At 39.7% G+C, this 20,695-nt stretch overlaps 1 protein-coding gene across 1 annotated transcript; it reads right to left on the bottom strand.

Annotated features, from left to right (window-relative positions):
- Positions 1 to 7,621: 7,621 nt before the first annotated feature.
- LOC310724749 (macrophage mannose receptor 1-like) lies at positions 7,622 to 18,758 on the bottom strand (the record flags this gene model as incomplete). Its single annotated transcript, XM_083539026.1, has 6 exons — positions 18,688 to 18,758; positions 15,827 to 15,891; positions 10,040 to 10,411; positions 9,281 to 9,616; positions 9,095 to 9,186; positions 7,622 to 7,750 (listed from the first exon to the last, which is right to left on the bottom strand). The coding sequence occupies exons 2-6, from the start codon at positions 15,864 to 15,866 to the stop codon at positions 7,622 to 7,624; spliced, it is 969 nt and encodes a 322-aa protein (XP_083395152.1). The 5' UTR covers positions 15,867 to 15,891; positions 18,688 to 18,758.
- Between the last annotated feature and the right edge of the window lie 1,937 nt (positions 18,759 to 20,695).

Genomic DNA, 20,695 nt, shown 5'->3' with positions numbered 1-20,695 from the left:
TGTGACCGGAGCTCCTTTAAGAAGGTAGTGGATGAAGGTAAGTCATGTGACAGAAGCTCCTTTAAGAAGGTAGTGGATGGAGGTAAGACGTGTGACCGGAGCTCCTTTAAGAAGGTAGTGGATGGAGGTAAGTCATGTGACCGAGGCATCATGACCTGCATCAAGAGTGAGTCATAGACACATGTGGAGGAGAAAATCTGCTCATTTTCCAAAATAAAACATCTTTCAGAATCAGATCATAAATAAAACTGAAATAATGTAAGTTATGTATTCTTTCTGTGTGGCCTGGTACCAATTGACCTACGGACCGGTGCCGGTCCGCAGCCCGGGGGGTTGGGGACCACTGGTGTAATGTATATGTGAAAAATAAAGCCTATTCTATTCTATTCTATTCTATTCTATTCTATTCTATTCTAAATTCTGAGTTTAGAACCAGAAAGCCGATTATGTGTGTATACTATGGTTCTATGAACACTGGAAACCTGTCCAGTGCTGAGCTGACAATTCTGTGAGATGTCTCCAGGGTCAGGTGGCCATTGATGATGGTCTCTTTATCAAAACAGGTTACAGTCACCATTTGACAGTGTCCAAGGCAGACTCCGGTAGTTATCTGGTGGTTCTAAAACCTCAGGTAGAGACTCAGCCAGTGTTTGATAACCTGGTCTGGTTAACTGCTTAATTGCCCAGCACAACAACTCTAACTACAGCATGGGATTTAGAGCATAAAACAATGTATTCAACTATTATAAAAAGATTACTATTGTTGTGTATGCTGACAGAAGAATAATACGCAGCAGAACGATTGAGTCGTGTTAACTCACATTGTCTTTACTCAGAACTGCACTAATAATACAGCACTACATAAGTCACCACTAGAGGGCAGGCTTATCACAGAATGCTGATACACAATAGTACATATATTACAACTATAAACTTTCTTTTCGGCTTCTCCCGTTAGGGGGCGCCACAGCGGATCCTCCGCACGTTTGATTTGGCACATGTTTTACGCTGGATGCCCTTCCTAACGCAACCCTCCCCAATTTATCCGGGCTTGGGACCGGCACTAAGAGTGGCTGGGGATGGTTCCCTGACCGGGAATCGAACCCGGGTCGCAGCGGTGGGAGCGCTGCATCTTAACCACTAGACCACCAGGGGACACATATATTACAACTATAAAGATGAAAATTATATTATAAAATTAAATATGTTAAAATTATTCTGCATAGGTGTGAGATATGCTCAAAACCAGGAAATTGTCAATTCATACAAGGACAGCAAAAGAAAAAAAAAAAAAACGAACTTGAAAACAAATTTGTAGCCCCTGAGCCCGGTGATTCATTTGCATGTTGTTTGCTGTGTTTGGGTGCAGTTATGGCTTTATAAGAGAAAGATCTGCCCCCTGCTGTAATCTTCATTATTGGAGGAACCAACAGATAGCCAGCACCTTTTGATCTAAGTAGGCGTTTATCTCCTAAAAACTTTAGAAAAGTGCTTACACAAAATCTTTTTTATTCAAGCACTTGGTGACTAAGATGCTAAGGCCTAAGGAAAGATAATGCACAGCCGCAGTATGCATCAATCAAAATGGAGAGATCAAAATACTTATACTATTGGCGTAATACTTATTACTGTAATAGCTTTAATAACTTTAACTTAATCTTGGAGAGTACATACTGTTTGTAAATCGGGGGGTTTGTGTTGCTAAGAACGGTGCCGGACCAGAGCCAGGAAGATTGTGAAGGACCTCAGCCATCCCAACAATGGACTCTTTTCTTTGTTGCGTTCAGGGAAACGCTGCCGCTCCCTGAAAGCGAACACAGAGAGAATGAGGAGGAGCTTCTTCCCGCAGGCCATTCGGTGTTTAAACCAGGAAACACCCAAGATCTAAACACTGGATCACTCTCTCCATCATCACACTTTTCTGCACATATTTTTTATTTTTGCAATACGACACTTTAATCACTTTAATCTCTGGACTTGCACCACACAGTGCACTTTATACCACACCACACCCCACACGGACACTTTAGGGACAATCATGTCAGATCACCTTAATTCACCTAAAATCTTTCTGTTTTACTGTTTACTGTCATACGCATCCTTGTATATAAAAATGTTCACATATCTTTATTTTATATAGTTATATATTTATTTATATACTTATATATATATATATATATATGGTTTTATATACTTTTTATTTATCTGCCTACATTTTTTTCTTGGTTTATTTTTCTTCCCATCCTATTCCCTCATGCCGGACCGCCATAAAAAGCATTTCACTGCATGTCGTACTGTATGTATGTGACAAATAAAATTTTATTTGATTTGACATCTGGGACTTAACGCCCCTTTCTGTAACTGGGCGCTGGACTTCCTATCATATATACCACAAAATGTACGGGCCGGAGTGTACATACAGTATATATATATATTTAGTGGACTTGTTTTATATATATATATATACATACATGAATTAAATAGTAGTGCAGATGTACAGTGAGGAAAATAAGTATTTGAACACGCTGCTATTTTGCAAGTTCTCCCACTTAGAAATCATGGAGGGGTCTGAAATTGTCTTCGTAGGTGCATGTCCACTGTGAGAGACATAATCTAAAAGAAAAATCCAGAAATCACAATGTATGATTTTGTAACTATTTATTTGTATGATGCAGCTGCAAATAAGTATTTGAACACCTGAGAAAGTCAATGTTAATATTTGGTACAGGAGCCTGTGTTTGCAATTACAGAGGTCAAACGTTTCCTGTAGTTTTTCACCAGGTTTGCACACACTGCAGGGGGGATTTTGGCCCACTCCTCCACACAGATCTTCTCTAGATCAGTCAGGTTTCTGGCCTGTCGCTGAGAAACACGGAGTTTGAGCTCCCTCCAAAGATTCTCTATTGGGTTTAGGTCTGGAGACTGGCTAGGCCACGCCAGAACCTTGATATGCTTCTTACAGAGCCACTCCTTGGTTATCCTGACTGTGTGCTTCGGGTCATTGTCATGTTGGAAGACCCAGCCTCGACCCATCTTCAATGCTCTAACTGAGGGAAGGAGGTTGTTCCCCAAAATCTCGCAATACATGGCCCCGGTCATCCTCTCCTTAATACAGTGCAGTCGCCCTGTCCCATGTGCAGAAAAACACCCCCAAAGCATGATGCTACCACCCCCATGCTTCACAGTAGGGATGGTGTTCTTGGGATGGTACTCATCATTCTTCTTCCTCCAAACACCTTTAGTGGAATTATGACCCAAAAGTTCTATTTGGTCTCATCTGACCACATGACTTTCTCCCATGACTCCTCTGGATCATCCAAATGGTCATTGGCAAACTTAAGACATGCCTGGACATGTGCTGGTTTAAGCAGGGGAACCTTCCGTGCCATGCATGATTTCAAACCATGACGTCTTAGTGTATTACCAACAGTAACCTTGGAAACGGTGGTCCCAGCTCTTTTCAGGTCATTGACCAGCTCCTCCCGTGTAGTTCTGGGCTGATTTCTCACCTTCCTTAGGATCATTGAGACCCCCACGAGGTGAGATCTTGCATGGAGCCCCAGTCCGAGGAAGATTGACAGTCATGTTTAGCTTCTTCCATTTTCTAATGATTGCTCCAACAGTGGACCTTTTTTCACCAAGCTGCTTGGCAATTTCCCCGTAGCCCTTTCCAGCCTTGTGGAGGTGTACAATTTTGTCTCTAGTGTCTTTGGACAGCTCTTTGGTCTTGGCCATGTTAGCAGTTGGATTCTTACTGATTGTACGGGGTGGACAGGTGTCTTTATGCAGCTAACGACCTCAAACAGGTGCATCTAATTTAGGATAATAAATGTATTGGAGGTGGACATTTTAAAGGCAGACTAACAGGTCTTTGAGGGTCAGAATTCTAGCTGATAGATAGGTGTTCAAATACTTATTTGCAGCTGTATCATACAAATAAATAGTTAAAAAATCATATATTGTGATTTCTGGATTTTTTTTTTTAGATTATGTCTCTCACAGTGGACATGCACCTACGATGACAATTTTAGACCCTCCATGATTTCTAAGTGGGAGAACTTGCAAAATAGCAGCGTGTTCAAATACTTAATTTCCTCACTGTATGTAAGGCTCATCTGTGAGCAGCAGTATGGTTTCATGTCGAGGAAGAGCACCACAGATGCATTATTTGCTTTGAGAATGTTGATGGAGAAGTATAGAGAAGGTCAGAAGGAGTTGCATTGTGTGTTTGTGGATTTAGAGAAAGCGTACGACAGGGTGGAAAGAGGAGTTGTGGTATTGTATGAGGAAGTCTGGTGTGTCAGAGAAGTATGTGAGGGTGGTGCAGGACATGTATGAGGACAGTGTGACAGCAGTGAAGTGTGCAGTAGGAACAACAGACTGGTTTAAGGTGGAGGTTGGACTGCATCAAGGATCAGCTCTGAGCCCTTTTCTGTTTGCAGTGGTGATGGACAGGTTGAGGGACGAGGTCAGACAGGAGTCTCCATGGACTATGATGTTTGTGGATGATATTGTTTTCAGCAAAGGGTTCTGCTTCAGGCTACCTGTAAAGCAAAAAAAAAAAAAAGTTTTTAAATTAAAGGTTTGATTATGCACTTTTAAATGTTTTAACATACATCACCATTGTTAAGAGAACAATAAAAAGTTTGCATGAACACATGTGCAAATGATCTGCTACACTCTTCAACATAGTATAACAGATGTCCAATTACAATCATGTACATAGTTAGTTTTCAAATTGAATAGCTTTTAATTAATAGAATGATATTTTTCTTATATTTTCAATTTTACCACAACAAAAATCATGAAGCCATTACTGCTAATTATTGATAGTCTGCATTTTTCTGTGTTCCTCTCATGGCAAACACCCCAAACATCAAGGCACAGAATAGGAGATTTGTAGATGGTTGTAACTAAGCAGAGCATGATCTCAAGAAACAAACAGGTTGGAAACCATAGACTTGAAGGCTTGATAAATGTTAATGAATGCTAAAAATAGCATGTGTATATGTCTTTAAACAGTATTGGTTTATGTGTGATTGAGCACAGGTGCACTCAGTCAGGAGGAAAGTGATTAGTCTAAGTGAAGTCTATTCCATGACATGTTTAGATTGCCATGGTGGCTGCTTTGAATTTTGACTTATTCGTTGGCTGAGATATGACAAAGAGTTTTTCTACTTTTGGGCCTCCCTCAAAGACATGGGTCAGGGCTTTCAGGGTGTGTTCTGTGAAAATTAGAGAGTAAATTGTGGTCGAAGATGTTGTGTGTAGGAACCCAACATTACTACTTCAAGTTGTAACCCTCCACATCTCTAGGTATTCAAGAAGGCCTTTTTATGTACTTTAATTTAAGCGTGCTCCTTATCAAGAGTGCAGTCTGCTTGTCAATGTTGAGGGGCTCAGGAGGGGTCGCAGGTGGCACTACAGTGGTGATGAAACATTGATGAACAGTAATAAATTGACATCTGGTGCCACCCAGATGAGGAATGGTTCATCCTCTTTGATTCTGATTCCTCTCAAAGTTTTTACATCATGTCATATGTTAAATGCAATATACAAATAAACTCATTAAATTTAATTGAAACTCAAGTTGAGATGCAAGATGTACAGAATGATGCACCAATAACCAGGTCAAGTTTGTGCCTGACCTCATGAATGTGTTTAAACACTATATGGTCCAATGTATCTGAGGTTTAGCTTCCTACAGTTTATGGGTATACAGTGCAACCTCGATACCCGTGGGGTTACGTTCTATGACTCCTTTTGATGATTTCATTTTTAAGGGGATTTGTACAAGTACTGTAATGTAAACTCGACAAAAATTATGAATTACTTGTCATAAATGTTTTATTTACTACTTTAAATATATTATACAATAATAAAAATTTTTAAATGTAATTTATTAGTACAAACTCTGTTTTAAAATGTTACTCTGAACTTTTGAGCCAATCATGGCTTTTCGCAAGTTACTCACAGTCTGGTTCCAATGTGTCCGTCACGAGTATCGAGGTTCCATTGTATTTGCAGCTTGCTTTTCACGGCGATCCATACACGGTCGCCAGGCTTCATGCTCAAAATGCTAATTTCTCCCAGACCTGTTCACTAATGTGAAACCAGGTATCCAAAGTGGGTAGATAGATAGGGCTTGTGTTTCAGGGAAATAAAGTCAACTGATAGCCAGACATGCAAAGGAAAGGTGTCGGGTGGCAGAGTGACAAAGGGAGTTGTGCGTAGAAAGTACATTGGTTTGGGTGTTAATACATGATTAAACATATATTTAGCCATTGAAAAGGCGGAGAAGTGCGATCAGGGCCGTTCTGGATTGGGCAGTGGGATAAGGATTTCAGCAAGTACAGGATGTGGCCCCCAGCCTGGGTGCAGTCTGAGCATGACAATACTGCTCTGTGGACATCAGTGCCTGGGTGATAAATGCCAATAGTAGTATGCAATCAAGTACTAGGGGTTTATTTAGGTTCCCATTTACTGGCTCCTACGATGCATGCCGGAGCAGAATAGGTTCCATGGCGCTCTTCTTGTGATTTACAGTAAGGTAAGTAACATGCTAGTTACATAAGTGAAATGGGCCAGTTGTATTTTTTAGTTGCAAATCAAATGCAGGAGGATTTTCAGTTGTCAAACATCAAAATCATTAAGTGTCCAATAAGCTCCAAAATGAACATGCTCAAAATCAAGAGAGTTCTCGGTTGTGCAAAGTGGAGAAAAGGGAAAGAAATAACAACAAACCTTGAAATTCAAATTGCTATTACAATGACCATGAGCTGTATGTTTAGTCTGCCTGTCTACTGCTTTTCATTGTTTAAGTAGTCTGGAACTCAGGCCTCAGTAAACACACGTAGAGCGTGCATTCAAGTCTTGAGCTTTTTACATAAAGATTTTCCATTCGAGTATCAGTGACTGAAATGCTAAAGCTGACAAAGAGATGACGCAAAGCAGCATGTGTTTTTTAAGATCAGCTTTCCCTCTACATTCCAAGATTGAATCAGTCTTTTGAGTTTTTCCTGCTTTATGGGCAAATTATTTCCCCTGAGGATTTCTATGTCAGCAGGGGCTAATTTGAGCCTTTCTATACAAGTAGGGGTCCTGTTTGTTATTGAACATCCTTCACTACAGCCTTTAACTGAGTTTACTGCCTCCCTCAGACTCCCTCTTTATTTTTAGGTGGGATTTTTCACAGTTCGCAAATCCAGCAATATATTTGATTGGACCGAGCCAACTACTCAAGCAAACATACTACACCAGAGCTGACAAACAAATATACAAAAATAAACACTGGATATAGTTCAGTCTGTTGTTATTTATCCGATCCCATGCATTTATGTAAATGATTCAAAGGTTAATGAATTATTTAAGTAAAATCATTTTTATTCATATGTAAGCATTTATTTCATAAACTGCTGACATCTGCAGAGATGAATTTGTGAGCTAATCAGTTGAATCCCGATTAATACTAAGCAGTGATTAAACTGTAAATTAAATTTAGTTTGGTTTGTACAGTGCTTTTAACAATTACTATAATTATGACAAAGAACTACTTAATAAAGTGAAAATAATTATTACTCAAGTAATAAAATGATTCAAAGTGATGCTACGGATTTAAAGATCACATGTGTGCTTGCCCAATTTTAGTAACATTTTCCTTTTCTTTGTGAAACACCACTCCATCTGATTGCTGTCTCCATTTCACAGTGATGGTCTCGGCCATTCCGTGATCCACCAGTGTCTGGTTGATCTGAATAACAAAACTTCAATTTAGTCAGTGAATAATGCGGGAAAGAGAATCCCTTGTGAGAAAAAAACATGTAATTCACTATTATATATATATATATATATACACACATTCTGTAAAGCTGCTTTAATACAGTGTATGTCCAGTGTAAATGCTACATAGTATGTACAACACTAATTCCAATATATTTTTATTAAATGTCAATAAAAACTGAATGCAGTAATTTGCTAATCTCATAAACCAACATTCTATTCACAATGGAACATATTAATGTTGATTCTGTAATGCAAATCACTGCATGGCCTCAATAACACCACCAGAAATCATTTTCTGTGAACACAGTTTGCCGTGTCATTCACAGAGGTTAAGGCTCTACCATGCAGAAGAACAAGCCATGTTATGTGAATATGATCCAGAAATGCCGCCATCCTCTGGGCCAAAGCTCTTTTAAAATGTACTGAGGCAAAGTGGAAAACTGTTCTGTGGTCAGGCGAATCACGATATTTGTTATCAGGGCTTCAAAACCTGCATCTCCAAAAGTATGGGTGTGCATTGGTGTCTATGAAATAGGTAACTTGCACATCTGGAAAGGCTCCATCAGGCTGAATGGTATATACAGGTATTAGAGCAGCAGATGCTTCTATCCAGATGAGTATTTTTAAGGGAACGCCTTGCCTATTTGAGCAAGCGAATGCCCAAACCATATTCTGCATCTATTACAACAACAACAAGGCTTTAAAGTAGAAGAGTCTGGCCTGTCTGCAGTCTAGACCTTTGACCACATTTGACATATGAAAACATTCGGGGCATCATGAAATGTAAAATATGACAAATAAGAGACAGGATTGTTAAGCAGAAGAATAGAATCCTGTAACTACACGAATGGGACAAGATTTAATTTGAATTAATATATTTTTATTTGTAAAATGGACATGACCTCAAAGCAGCTTTACAGAGAAAAAGAGGTTTTAAAGTTGAATCAAAAAAGCAATGTTCTTTTCCTAAAACTTCAGCAGCTGTGCTCCTCAGTTCCCAGACATGAACAGACTGTTGTAAAAAAGATATGATGCTACAGTGGTAAACATGGCCCTGTCTTAACTTTTTGGAGACGTGTTTCACCCAACAAAATGATTTCCTTAAAATTCCCCTACTTTATATTTGCTATAATGAAACAGGGAGTTATGAGATTTGCAAATCATTACATTTAGTTTTTATTCACATTATACAGAGTGGCCAAACTTATTGTTTTATTTTGGTTGTATTATAGGGTTTGTTTTAATCACAGTGTGATGAACACTAGGGGTCTGGCTGCAGTTTTGAGGTGAAGAGAGTGGAGATGAAACCCACCTTCTCAAAGATGGATGCCAATGTTGCAGGATCGTTCACATCCTGACTGGACTTGACCTTCACTTTTAGGATCTGCTTTTGAGTTGGGAATTCTGGAGGAAAAAATTCACATAGAAACAAAATTCATACCAAATTCAAGAATCAGATGAATGTCAAAATATGAAACTGAATTAAAGTTTAACTCACCGTAACAGAAGAAAGGCATTACATTTGAGCACTGGGCTTGATCAGCCAGACCACCATACAAGAAGCCACAACTTTTATTCTGCAAGTAATCATTAGCATCTCCAGCCCACCATTTAAGGATGGACACGTTGCTGGTCTGATCTGACCATTTCCAGGGGTTTCTGCAGAGGCCAAACCAAACAAAAACCCCAAAGTTTTTTCCCGCTATAATTGAGTTTTCTGTTGCATTTCTTGCACTGGCCAGGTCTGTGTACTTCTGCCTACAGTAGCTCTGAGCGTCATACCACGTCTTAAGCTGAGTGATTAAAATGTACCTGTCAGTGGCATTCTCCCTGCCTATGAGAATAGAAATAAACACATCATTAGAATAATGGTGTGAATAATTAATTTAGGTTTTATTTTTTTTTCCTCCATGAACGTAGAATTTTGAACTATTTAAATAAAAGGTAGAAATGAAAAATGTAAATTTTTACACAACCTCATTATAAAGACCACAAGAAAACATATAACATGTACAAGTATTTTTTTGTTGTCACATTCGATGAAAAATATAAAGATAAACATAATATAAAGATAAACATACAGGTAAAATGTTTTTTATTTTAAAATGCAAAAGATAGTGTTAAAATTATGCCAAAAAATAAAGTTGTCACACTTTCTTATGGAAATCACTGAGATTTTGAAATGCTGTGTAAATTAAGAATCTTAGTGATTTTTGGTATTTTAGAATACGTTTAAATATAATAGCATATTACTTACCGTCAAAACACACAGATTGTAACTGCCATTCACATGGTGCATCATACCATTTCCCTAGATATATGAAGCCACACCACTCATCTCCTAACAAGTTGTTAGGATCTACAACATTCCAGCATGTAAAATTCACAATCGGCTCATTTTCAAACGACCACAGCCACTTGTTGATCTCCGTGTACAGTCCAATCCAAGCGCTGGAAAAGAATGCCTTTGCCACTGCTTCCTTCTGAATGTTGACCGTGTCGTTACTGGTGTCGATGGTAGCCAGGTCAGTGTAATTTGCTCGGCAGTAAGCTTGAGCATTACTCCAAGACTTCTTTTCATTGATCAGGAAGTACTTACGATCGACAGACAGGATGAGAGGAAGAATCCCTGTGAAGAAGGTAATGCCTTTTTTAAATACTTGTGTGCATGATTTCTTTTTTGTAAATATGTCATTATAAGAACACAGTGATGGGTAAAAGAAAGTACACTCTCCTTAAATCCTATATTTTTATTTATCACATCTTGTATAACAGTTGTGTGGTCCTCAACAGCTTTCAAAAATGCAGGTGTGTGTTTACAGCTTTTAGGCAGGAAGAACGTGCCGGAAACCGGAGTTCAGCAGAACGAAGGTTTAATGAAAGGTAGCACAAAAAGGGAAAAACAGTAAACAACACAGTACATAAAGGTCCAGCAAACCCTGGTAATCCCCTAGAAAGGCCGTGGAACATGCAAGGTCCTGGAAAAGGCAGTAATCCTACGTGATACGGCGAAATCTGTAGCTTGAGTAGTCCGACAGTGTTCTCCAGCCTAAACTGTAGAACGGATGGTGACATGAAGGGAGAACGGAACTTAAGTAGGAGGTTAGCTGATGAGTGCCGGATGGAGAGCTACTGGGAAGGGTTATAAGGCCATCTCCATGCAACTTTAAATTCACTAATCTACATTAAGACAGCAACAAATCTTACCAGGAAGGGAGGTTTGAAAAATGTATATAATAAATGAAAAACAAAAACACCCAGAACTGAAAGGTGTAGTTTCTTTTTCCATGCTTGTATCTTCCTATTAGAATATTTTTCCATTTTAATTCTAATGAGCTTTCAGACATCTTTTTTGAAAACAGTATAAACAGTATCACAATGAACAGGAACATGTAGAACTGTATTTATTGTAATTATACCACAATAGGGTTAGGGAGGGGTTGGGGTTAGGGTTAGGGTTAGGGTTAGGGAGGGGTTGGGGTTAGGGTTAGGGCTATGGATTGGTAAGGAAACTCAGATATAGACAAGCCCGGAGCCCACGTTGTGCACTGGCCTACTCCAAGTCACTAAGCACTCACATCTCCTCCGCCGCCGGTGACAAGTGGCAGGAAAATTGCCCTTAAACGTGTGTTTTTTTGTTTTACGGATGAGAACTGGACATTTGCCCACTCTCTCTTTCTCTTGCTAGCGAGAAGTGGACATTTGCCCACTCTCTCTTTCCCTTGTTAGCAACCCTTTCCCTTTTTGACCTTTTAAATGGAGGGTGTTTCCCCTTTTTTCATTTTAGCCAGTGACTTCTGATTTCATTCATTAATGCAGGACATTTGCCTTTTCACAGATCCCCATGACGTCATTTTTAACGGTAAGTCTGTTGCAACGTTTCGGTTAATATAAACCTTCATCAGGCTTAGACTTACCATTTTCTCTTCCTTTTTCCATTTTCCAAACTGGCTGCACATTTTTCCATGTTGGCTTTAATCCTTTTTCACGAGATGTTCTGTTCACCAGGTGATTGGGTCTTTGCTATTTAGCGCTTAGCCCATTAGCTTCCTTTCTCAGTTTTTTCTTCTTCTCTTTCCTTCCATTCTCTTTTCCTTTTTCCATTTTCCAAACTGGCTTTGCATTTTTCCATGTTGGCTTTAATCCTTTTTCACGAGATGCTCTGTTTTCCAGGTGATTGGGTCTTTGATATTTAGCGCTTAGCCCATTAGCTTCCTTTCTCAGTTTTTTCTTCTTCTCTTTCCCTCCTTTGTCCAGGCAGTGGATAAAGACATAACTCCAATCTTCTCATCCCTACACTGGCTTCCTGTTAAGTTTCGAATCGACTACAAACTACTGCTACTTACCTACAAAACACTAAATGGTTTATCTCCATATACAGTGAGGAAAATAAGTATTTGAACATGCTGCTATTTTGCAAGTTCTCCCACTTAGAAATCACGGAGGGGTCTGAAATTGTCATCGTAGGTGCATGTCCACTGTGAGGGACATAATCTAAAAAAAAATATCCAGAAATCACAATATCTGATTTTTCAACTATTTATTTGTATGATACAGCTGCAAATAAGTATTTGAACACCTGTCTATCAGCTAGAATTCTGACCCTCAAAGACCTGTTAGTCTGCCTTTAAAATGTCCACCTCCACTACATTTATTATCCTAAATTAGATGCACCTGTTTGAGGTCGTTAGCTGCATAAAGACACCTGTCCACCCCATACAATCAGTAAGAATCCAACTACTAACATGGCCAAGACCAAAGAGCTGTCCAAAGACACTAGAGACAAAATTGTACACCTCCACAAGGCTGGAAAGGGCTACGGGGAAATTGCCAAGCAGCTTGGTGAAAAAAGGTTCACTGTTGGAGCAATCATTAGAAAATGGAAGAAGCTAAACATGACTGTCCATCTCCCTCGGACTGGGGCTCCATGCAAGATCTCACCTCGTGGGGTCTCAATGATCCTAAGGAAGGTGAGAAATCAGCCCAGAACTACACGGGAGGAGCTGGTCAATGACCTGAAAAGAGCTGGGACCACCGTTTCCAAGGTTACTGTTGGTAATACACTAAGACGTCATGGTTTGAAATCATGCATGGCACGGAAGGTTCACCTGCTTAAACCAGCACATGTCCAGGCACGTCTTAAGTTTGCCAATGACCATTTGGATGATCCAGAGAAGTCATGGGAGAAAGTCATGTAGTCAGATGAGACCAAAATAGAACTTTTGGGTCATAATTCCACTAAACGTGTTTGGAGGAAGAAGAATGATGAGTACCATCCCAAGAACACCATCCCTACTGTAAAGCATGGGGGTGGTAGCATCATGCTTTGGGGCTGTTTTTCTGCACATGGGACAGGGCGACTGCACTGTATTAAGGAGAGGATGACCGGGGCCATGTATTGTGAGATTTTGGGGAACAACCTCCTTCCCTCAGTTAGAGCATTGAAGATGGGTCGAGGCTGGGTCTTCCAACCCAGCCTCGACCCATCTTCAATGACCCGAAGCACACAGCCAGGATAACCAAGGAGTGGCTTTGTAAGAAGCATATCAAGGTTCTGGCGTGGCCTAGCCAGTCTCCAGACCTAAACCCAATAGAGAATCTTTGGAGGGAGCTCAAACTCCGTGTTTCTCAGCGACAGGCCAGAAACCTGACTGATCTAGAGAAGATCTGTGTGGAGGAGTGGGCCAAAATCCCTCCTGCAGTGTGTGCAAACCTGGTGAAAAACTACAGGAAACATTTGACCTCTGTAATTGCAAACAAAGGCTCCGGTACCAAATATTAACATTGACTTTCTCAGGTGTTCAAATACTTATTTGCAGCTGTATCATACAAATAAATAGTTAAAAAATCATATATTGTGATTTCTGGATTTATTTATTTTTTTTAGATTATGTCTCTCACAGTGGACATGCACCTACGATGACAATTTCAGACCCTCCATGATTTCTAAGTGGGAGAACTTGCAAAATAGCAGTGTGTTCAAATACTTATTTTCCTCACTGTATCTCTCTTCTAACACGCTACAATCCGTCACGCTCCCTGAGATCTCAAAACTCTGGACTTCTAGTAGTTCCCAGAATTTCAAAGTCCACTAAAGGTGGTAGAACATTCTCACATTTAGCTCCTAAACTCTGGAATAGTCTTCCTGACAGTGTTCGGGGCTCAGACACACTCTCCCAGTTTAAGTGCAGATTAAAGACGTATGTTTTTAGCGAGTTCTACACATAACACACATCACATCATAACCTTGTGCTCCAGAACATCTGATCACATCACATTATCAACTTGTGCTGTTAATATCATGAACAGCAGCTACGCTAATTCCTCTCCACTGTTTCTCTTTCTCTCTTCATCCCGAGGTTTGGCCAGCTCCAGTCACGTCACACCTCATGATGATTACGGACCTTTGAAGAAGTAGACGCCAAACTCGCAAACATTCCAAACCATCTAGAGACGTACCAGTGCCAATTGGATCCCACTTCATGTGTGGAGTTTTGACATTGGACCTCCTGGAGTGTTTAAAGGCTCTGGCATAGAAAAGCTGGTGCTGGATCTGTGATGATCACAAATGTTGAGCTCAGTAGCTCCTAGTTTTATCACCATAAAGACTGTAAAAGGCTGAAGAAAGAACATCAGTCATAATCACACACTCCAGTACTCATGTTAGTTCTCACTCTCCAGTGTTCTGTAGTGTTGAAAGATTTATGATCAAACTCTTGATGTCACCCAAATAAGGATGAGGTTCCGCTTTTGAGTCTGGTTCCTCTCAAGGTTTCTTCCTCATAAATCTAAGGGAGTTTTTCCTTGCCACAGTCTCCATGGCTGCTCATTAGGGATAAATACACACCATTCACCTTCACTGTTAATTTCTGTAAAGCTGCTTTGACACAATGTCTGCTGTAAAAAGCGCAATAGAAATAAACTTGACTTGATTGTATTTAGAGTTACTGTAAGAAAAAAGAAAAGTGGGAAAATGGATAGTGGTAAATTATAACTTTTGTTCATTGATCTATATTATTGCCATTTGGCAGATGCTCTCATCCAGGGTGTCTTACTATTATTTTATTTATACATCTGAGCAGTTGAGGGTTAAGGGCCTTGCTCAAGGGCCCAGCAGTTGCAGGTGGGTGGTGCTGGGAATTGAATTAATGACCTGTGGATCAGAAGTCCAACATTTTATCCTCGAGTCTCAAGTTTTTTTTCCTCATGCATCTCAGGGAGTTTGTCCTTGCCACAGTCGCCACCGGCTTGTTCATCAGGGACAAACCTACACTTATAAAGAACATCTTATTGATTCTTTATCACCACATTATCTGCTGAAAATTGTCTAGAATGGCTTTGAGTCTATTGAGTGTGCTCCTTTTCACCACCACCTAAAAACTGTAAAGACGACAGACCAACACTGAGCCAGTCTTCTTGATCTGTTTGTTTAGTTTTATTTTGTATCACAAGATTTGATGGCACCTTTTTTCTGCACACCAGAAAGTGAAGAACAAGGACCTGACCATTCTTGATGCACACAACCACTAACCCAAACAGAAGTGTGTCAGAGAAGTGATTCTGAATGTGGTGATGTTTTATTGGCAGTTTACAGTGGATGTAAGACTGTACCATTCATGTGTTTGGTAGGAAAACTTCTTTAAGGGGGGGATAGAGTTCTCTTTTTTGATGCATGGACAAGCAGTATATATATATTTTTTTTACAGTGCCTTCACTGCTGGTCTCCTCTGAAACCAATTAAAACATCAACATGTACAATGTGTGTAACAGAAGCACTGGAGTAACTAGTAACTAGTTTATGTAGGTAGAAAAATCTCGAGACAGCAGCTGCAGACATAACCTACTAACTCAGTGCCTTCTTGAAAGGAATTCCCACATTTATATATTTAAATAACAAATAAGAAAATGCAAATAGTTATTTAAATCTGAAGTGTCCATCATCAGCACTTACACAATCCAGAATATTTTTAGTTTCTTACTTGGTGTTAAATATAGTCTTTAAAAGCATTACCTTGATATTCTACACACAAGAGTTTGTCCTCACCTGTAAAAATCAGCAGGAATACAAACAGACGGTGATCCATTACTGCTATTCCTCTGCAGAACTCACTAGAAAAGACATGTGATTAACACCTAACTGTGTGCATGTATTAATGGTTGTAATGAATATTTGCTTGAATTGACAATAGAAATCAAATGTGATTTTATAAAGGTTTAAAAAACATTTATCAAAATAGTTACAGGTAACGAAACAATAAAATCACACATTGGATTTTAATTAGCAAAATGTTCAAGTTGAAAATCATTACTTATACATATATACTTATACAAACCAAATTCATTAACCCATTAAGGGCTGGATTCAAAACCACTTTAAAATTACACCACAGATCAAAGTAAAATATTAAAATTAGCTGGTTCAACTTGCATGACGTTTCCACATATGCTGTGTAAACTTCTCTGCTCATCTGTGAAGAGAGCGAGTTAGACATGCCATCTTTGATGTTCTCCAGAAAATGGCAAACAATACACATGGAAAAACACCAGAGAGGTAAACACATTCACCATCTCGAAGCATGACGTGAGGAGGGCATTCAAGAGAGTGAATACCAGGAAGGCAGCAGGACCAGATGGCATCACATTTCGGGTTCTGAAAGCCTGCGCTGACCAGCTAGCACCGGTGTTCACTGAGATATTCAACCTCTCACTGGAACAGTCTGTTGTCCCCTCATGTTTCAAACAGTCCACCATTGTTCCTGTCCCGAAGAAACCCCAGCCCGCCTGCCTTAACGACTATCGCCCTGTAGCTTTGACCTCAGCAGTGATGAAGTGCTTCGAGAGACTGGTCAGAGACTTCATCACTGCATTACTACCAGAAACTATGGACTCACTACAGTTCGCGTACCGTCAGAACCATTCTACTGAGGACGCCATTGCTCATCTCCTACACACTACGATGAGCCACCTGGACCAAAAAAATGGGAATTATACAAAGATGCTGTTTGTGGACTACAGTTCAGCGTTTAACACCATAATTCCCTCCACACTCACCTCTAAGTTAGAGGTCCTGGGACTCTCCCTGAGACGCTGTGTCAATAGATCTCTAACTGCCTGACTGACAGACCACAAGCCGTATGGGTGGGAAAACACACTTCATCCACCCTCACCCTCAGCACTGGAGCTCCCCAGGGTTGTGTTCTGAGCCCCCTGCTGTACTCACTGTACACATATGACTGTGTGGCCACTTCCAACTCCACCACCAACATCAAGTTTGCTGATGATACCGTTGTGGTGGGCCTGATCTCCAACAACGACGAGACGGCCTACCTACAGGAGAACAACCTTCTCCTGAACGTCAGCAAGACTAAGGAGTTGATCGTGGACTTCAGCACGAAGCAGGAGCGGTCATACCAACCGCTAAACATCAGAGGGACCCCAGTAAAGGGAGTGGACAGTTTCCGGTACCCGTCACACCAACACCCTGGTGAAGAAGCCCTGTACCATCTGAGACGCTTAAGGGACTTTAAACTACCCTCCCAGGTGCTAAAGACTTTCTACACCTGCACCATTCAGAGCGTTCTGACGGGTAGAATCACTTCCTGGTTCCTAAGCAGTACCATACAGGACAGGCGAGCCCTCCAGAGGGTGATGCATTCAGCTGAACGTACCATCCACACCGAGCTCCCTGACCTGCAGGACATCTACAGCACGCGGTGCAGGACCAGAGCCAGGAAGATTGTGAAGGACCTCAGCCATCCCAGCAATGGACTCTTTTCTTTGTTGCGGTCAGGGAAACGCTTCCGTCATCATACCGCACACGGACACTTTATGGACAATCTAAACCACCCTAAATTGTCTATTGTTTACTGTTTACTTGTATAAGCATTTTTTGTATATACATCCTTTTCTTTCATATACATATATATCTTTATATATTCTTATATTTCATTTTATATAGTTTTATACTTTATTTATCAGTCTTCTTTTTCTTTGTATTATTTTTCTCCCCATCCTATTCCCTCATGCCGGACCGTCGTAATAAGCATTTCACTGCATGTCGTACCCTGTATGTATGTGTATGTAACAAATAAAATTTGATTTGATTTTTAATTTGACATGGTGCAGTAAGTAAAACAGAATAGAAAAATTCAGCAGTAAAAAAGAGAGCAATAATCTGTGGTCACACCTCCAAAACCATTCTATTAACAAACTAATATCCCTGAAGATGAAATGACTTGGTGTTATATTAAGATGACTGAGCGTTCCCTTAAATATTTTTAGCCTGTTTATTTCAGTTCCCTGCAGTGGGAATGCACCAGACAAACTAAATCTCCCATTCAAACATAAAACATTTTTAATTTCAATATGAACTTTAGAGTTCATTAAGTTAAATTTGGTGGTGCTTGAAGTTCTCTTCACCTGAAAACCACTTGCTACTTGCTGCCTACAGATCATCTTGAGAGAGCTGTAATTGTACCACATACAGTTGAAACCAGCAATACAGCTGTATTTTTCCTTTAGGTCTGCAATTGATATGAAAAGGTTTTGCTGAGTTCTCCATCATTAATAACTTCACTTCAATATAATAGTCTTTGAAGATAAAAATATTTAATTTATAAACAACTCAAATATGCATACTTATACATAATTTTCTTATTTTCACAAGTGCACTTTTTGATTCTACAGCACAGTTATAATTACAGAAATTCTATCCTTTGTCCAAAATACAAATAGAATTTAAATTTGATGTAGTTACCATATATTTTCCAGTGAAATTCTGGCATCTACTATGAACATACTAGTAAAATGAAATGTATAAAAACATTTGCCCTTACTAATATATATATATATATATATATATATATAAAAAGCTTAAGTATTGCAGTAGAGTATTGAATAAAATACCTGAAATCTGGGCAGGTGATCAGTCTTTGTAGCACTAACAAACCTCAATGTATTTCTAAGAGCCCCTTCTGGTATCTGGTAGAATGAGTTGGCTATTTGTGTTCCATAAGGTTAAATGTCTCATGCAAACTATTTGTGCATATTTACATATTCTAAACAGGAACACTGAAACTCAAAGTGGATGGAAAATGCTTCCATTCAGCCAGTTGAGTACAAGTTGGGGGCATGCAGTGAAAAAACGTGAAGTTTGTGCTTAGTATCTAATTAAAGTGAGGATTTAGATCAGTTAGATTAAAATTTGAGACGTCAGAAGGAATTACACTGAGGAAAAGCCATCTGTCTATCTATAACTTGTTACAGGTTAGTCAGAGGCTGATTTTGTTGAACTTTGCAGAACCAGGAAACTTCACCAAGAACACGGAATATGGCAGAACATCTGTTTATATTCAACATTTCCATTTTTCTGAACAAGGAATGAAAAAACAACACTCATGTCAGGGTTTTTCCCCTGCGTTACTGCTAGATGTCAGTATTTTCTAAAACCGCCACTACTTTGACACTCTCCCAAATTTATTTTTCTTCAAAACTTCCCAGCATCTCTTTGTATGTATTTCCTTGCTTGGCTTGTCCCCATTCAAATACTAGTTCAGGTAACTACCTCCCCTTTTTCCTAACCAAGAGCCTGAGATTTGTCCGCCGTTGCCTAAAAGCTGTACACTACCCGGTTATGTCAGACTTGGCCTTAGATGTGGTGCACCACAATTCAGCATCCATGCAAAGTATCTAAGCAAAGTACTTATCCAACTAGCCATCCATCTCATGTTTGCATCGTTCAGGTTGAATGCAATGGCATTATACACTAAACATTCTTTAAGATAAGATAAGATAAGATAAGATAAGATAAGATAAGATAAGATAAGATACAAATACAAACCCGATTCCAAAGAAATTGGAAAACTTTTCAAATTGAAAAAAAAAAATAGGAATGCAATAATTTACAAATTTAATAAACTTACATTTTATTCACAATAGAATATCGATAAAATATCAAATGTTGAAAGTGAGACATTTTGAAATGTCATGCCAAATATTGGCTCATTTTGGATTTAATGAGAGCTACACATTCCAAAAAAGTTGGGACAGGCAGCAATAAGAGGCCGGAAAAGTTAAATGTAAATATAAGGAACAGCTGGAGGACCAATTTGCAACTTATTAGATCAACTGGCAACATGATCGGGTATAAAAAGAGCCTCTCAGAGTGGCAGTGTCTCTCAGAAGTCAAGATGGACAGAGGATCACCAATTCCCCCAATGCTGTGGTGAAAAATAGTGGAGCAACATCAAAAAGGAGTTTCTCAGAGAAAAATCACAAAGAGTTTGAAGTTCTCATCATCTACAGTGCATCATATCATCCAAAGATTCAGAGAATCTGGAACAATCTCTGTGCTTAAGGGTCACGGCTGGAAAACCATACTGGATGCTCGTGATCTTCGGGCCCTTAGACGCCACTCCATCACATTGAGATCTCAAAACTCTGGGCTCCTAGTAGTTCCTAGAATAGCAAAGTCCACTAAAGGTGGTAGAGCATTTTCACATTTAGCTCCTAAACTCTGGAATAGTCTTCCTGACAGTGTTCGGGGCTCAGATACACTCTCCCAGTTTAAGTGTAGATTAAAAACATATCTTTTTAGCGAGTTCTACACATAACACACATCACATATCATAACTTTGTGCTCCAGAACATCTGATCACATGCACATTATCAACTTGTGCTGTTAATATCATGAACAGCAGCTACGCTAATTCCTCTCCACTGCTTCTCTTTCTCTCCCCATCCCGAGACACCCTGAGGTTTGGCCAGCTTCAGTCACCTCCCACCTCGTGAAGATTATGGACCTTTGAAGAAGTAGATGCCGAACTCGCAAACATCCCGAACCATCTAGAGACGTACCAGTGCCATTTGGATCCCGCTACATGTGTGGAGTTTGACATTGGACCTCCTTGGAGTG

This window comes from Silurus aristotelis, assembly GCF_946808225.1.
Source record: "Silurus aristotelis genome assembly, chromosome: 4".
NCBI lineage: Eukaryota > Metazoa > Chordata > Actinopteri > Siluriformes > Siluridae > Silurus > Silurus aristotelis.
The sequence above is the reverse complement of the archived record's forward strand: the minus strand, read 5'-3'. Positions and strand labels throughout refer to the sequence as shown.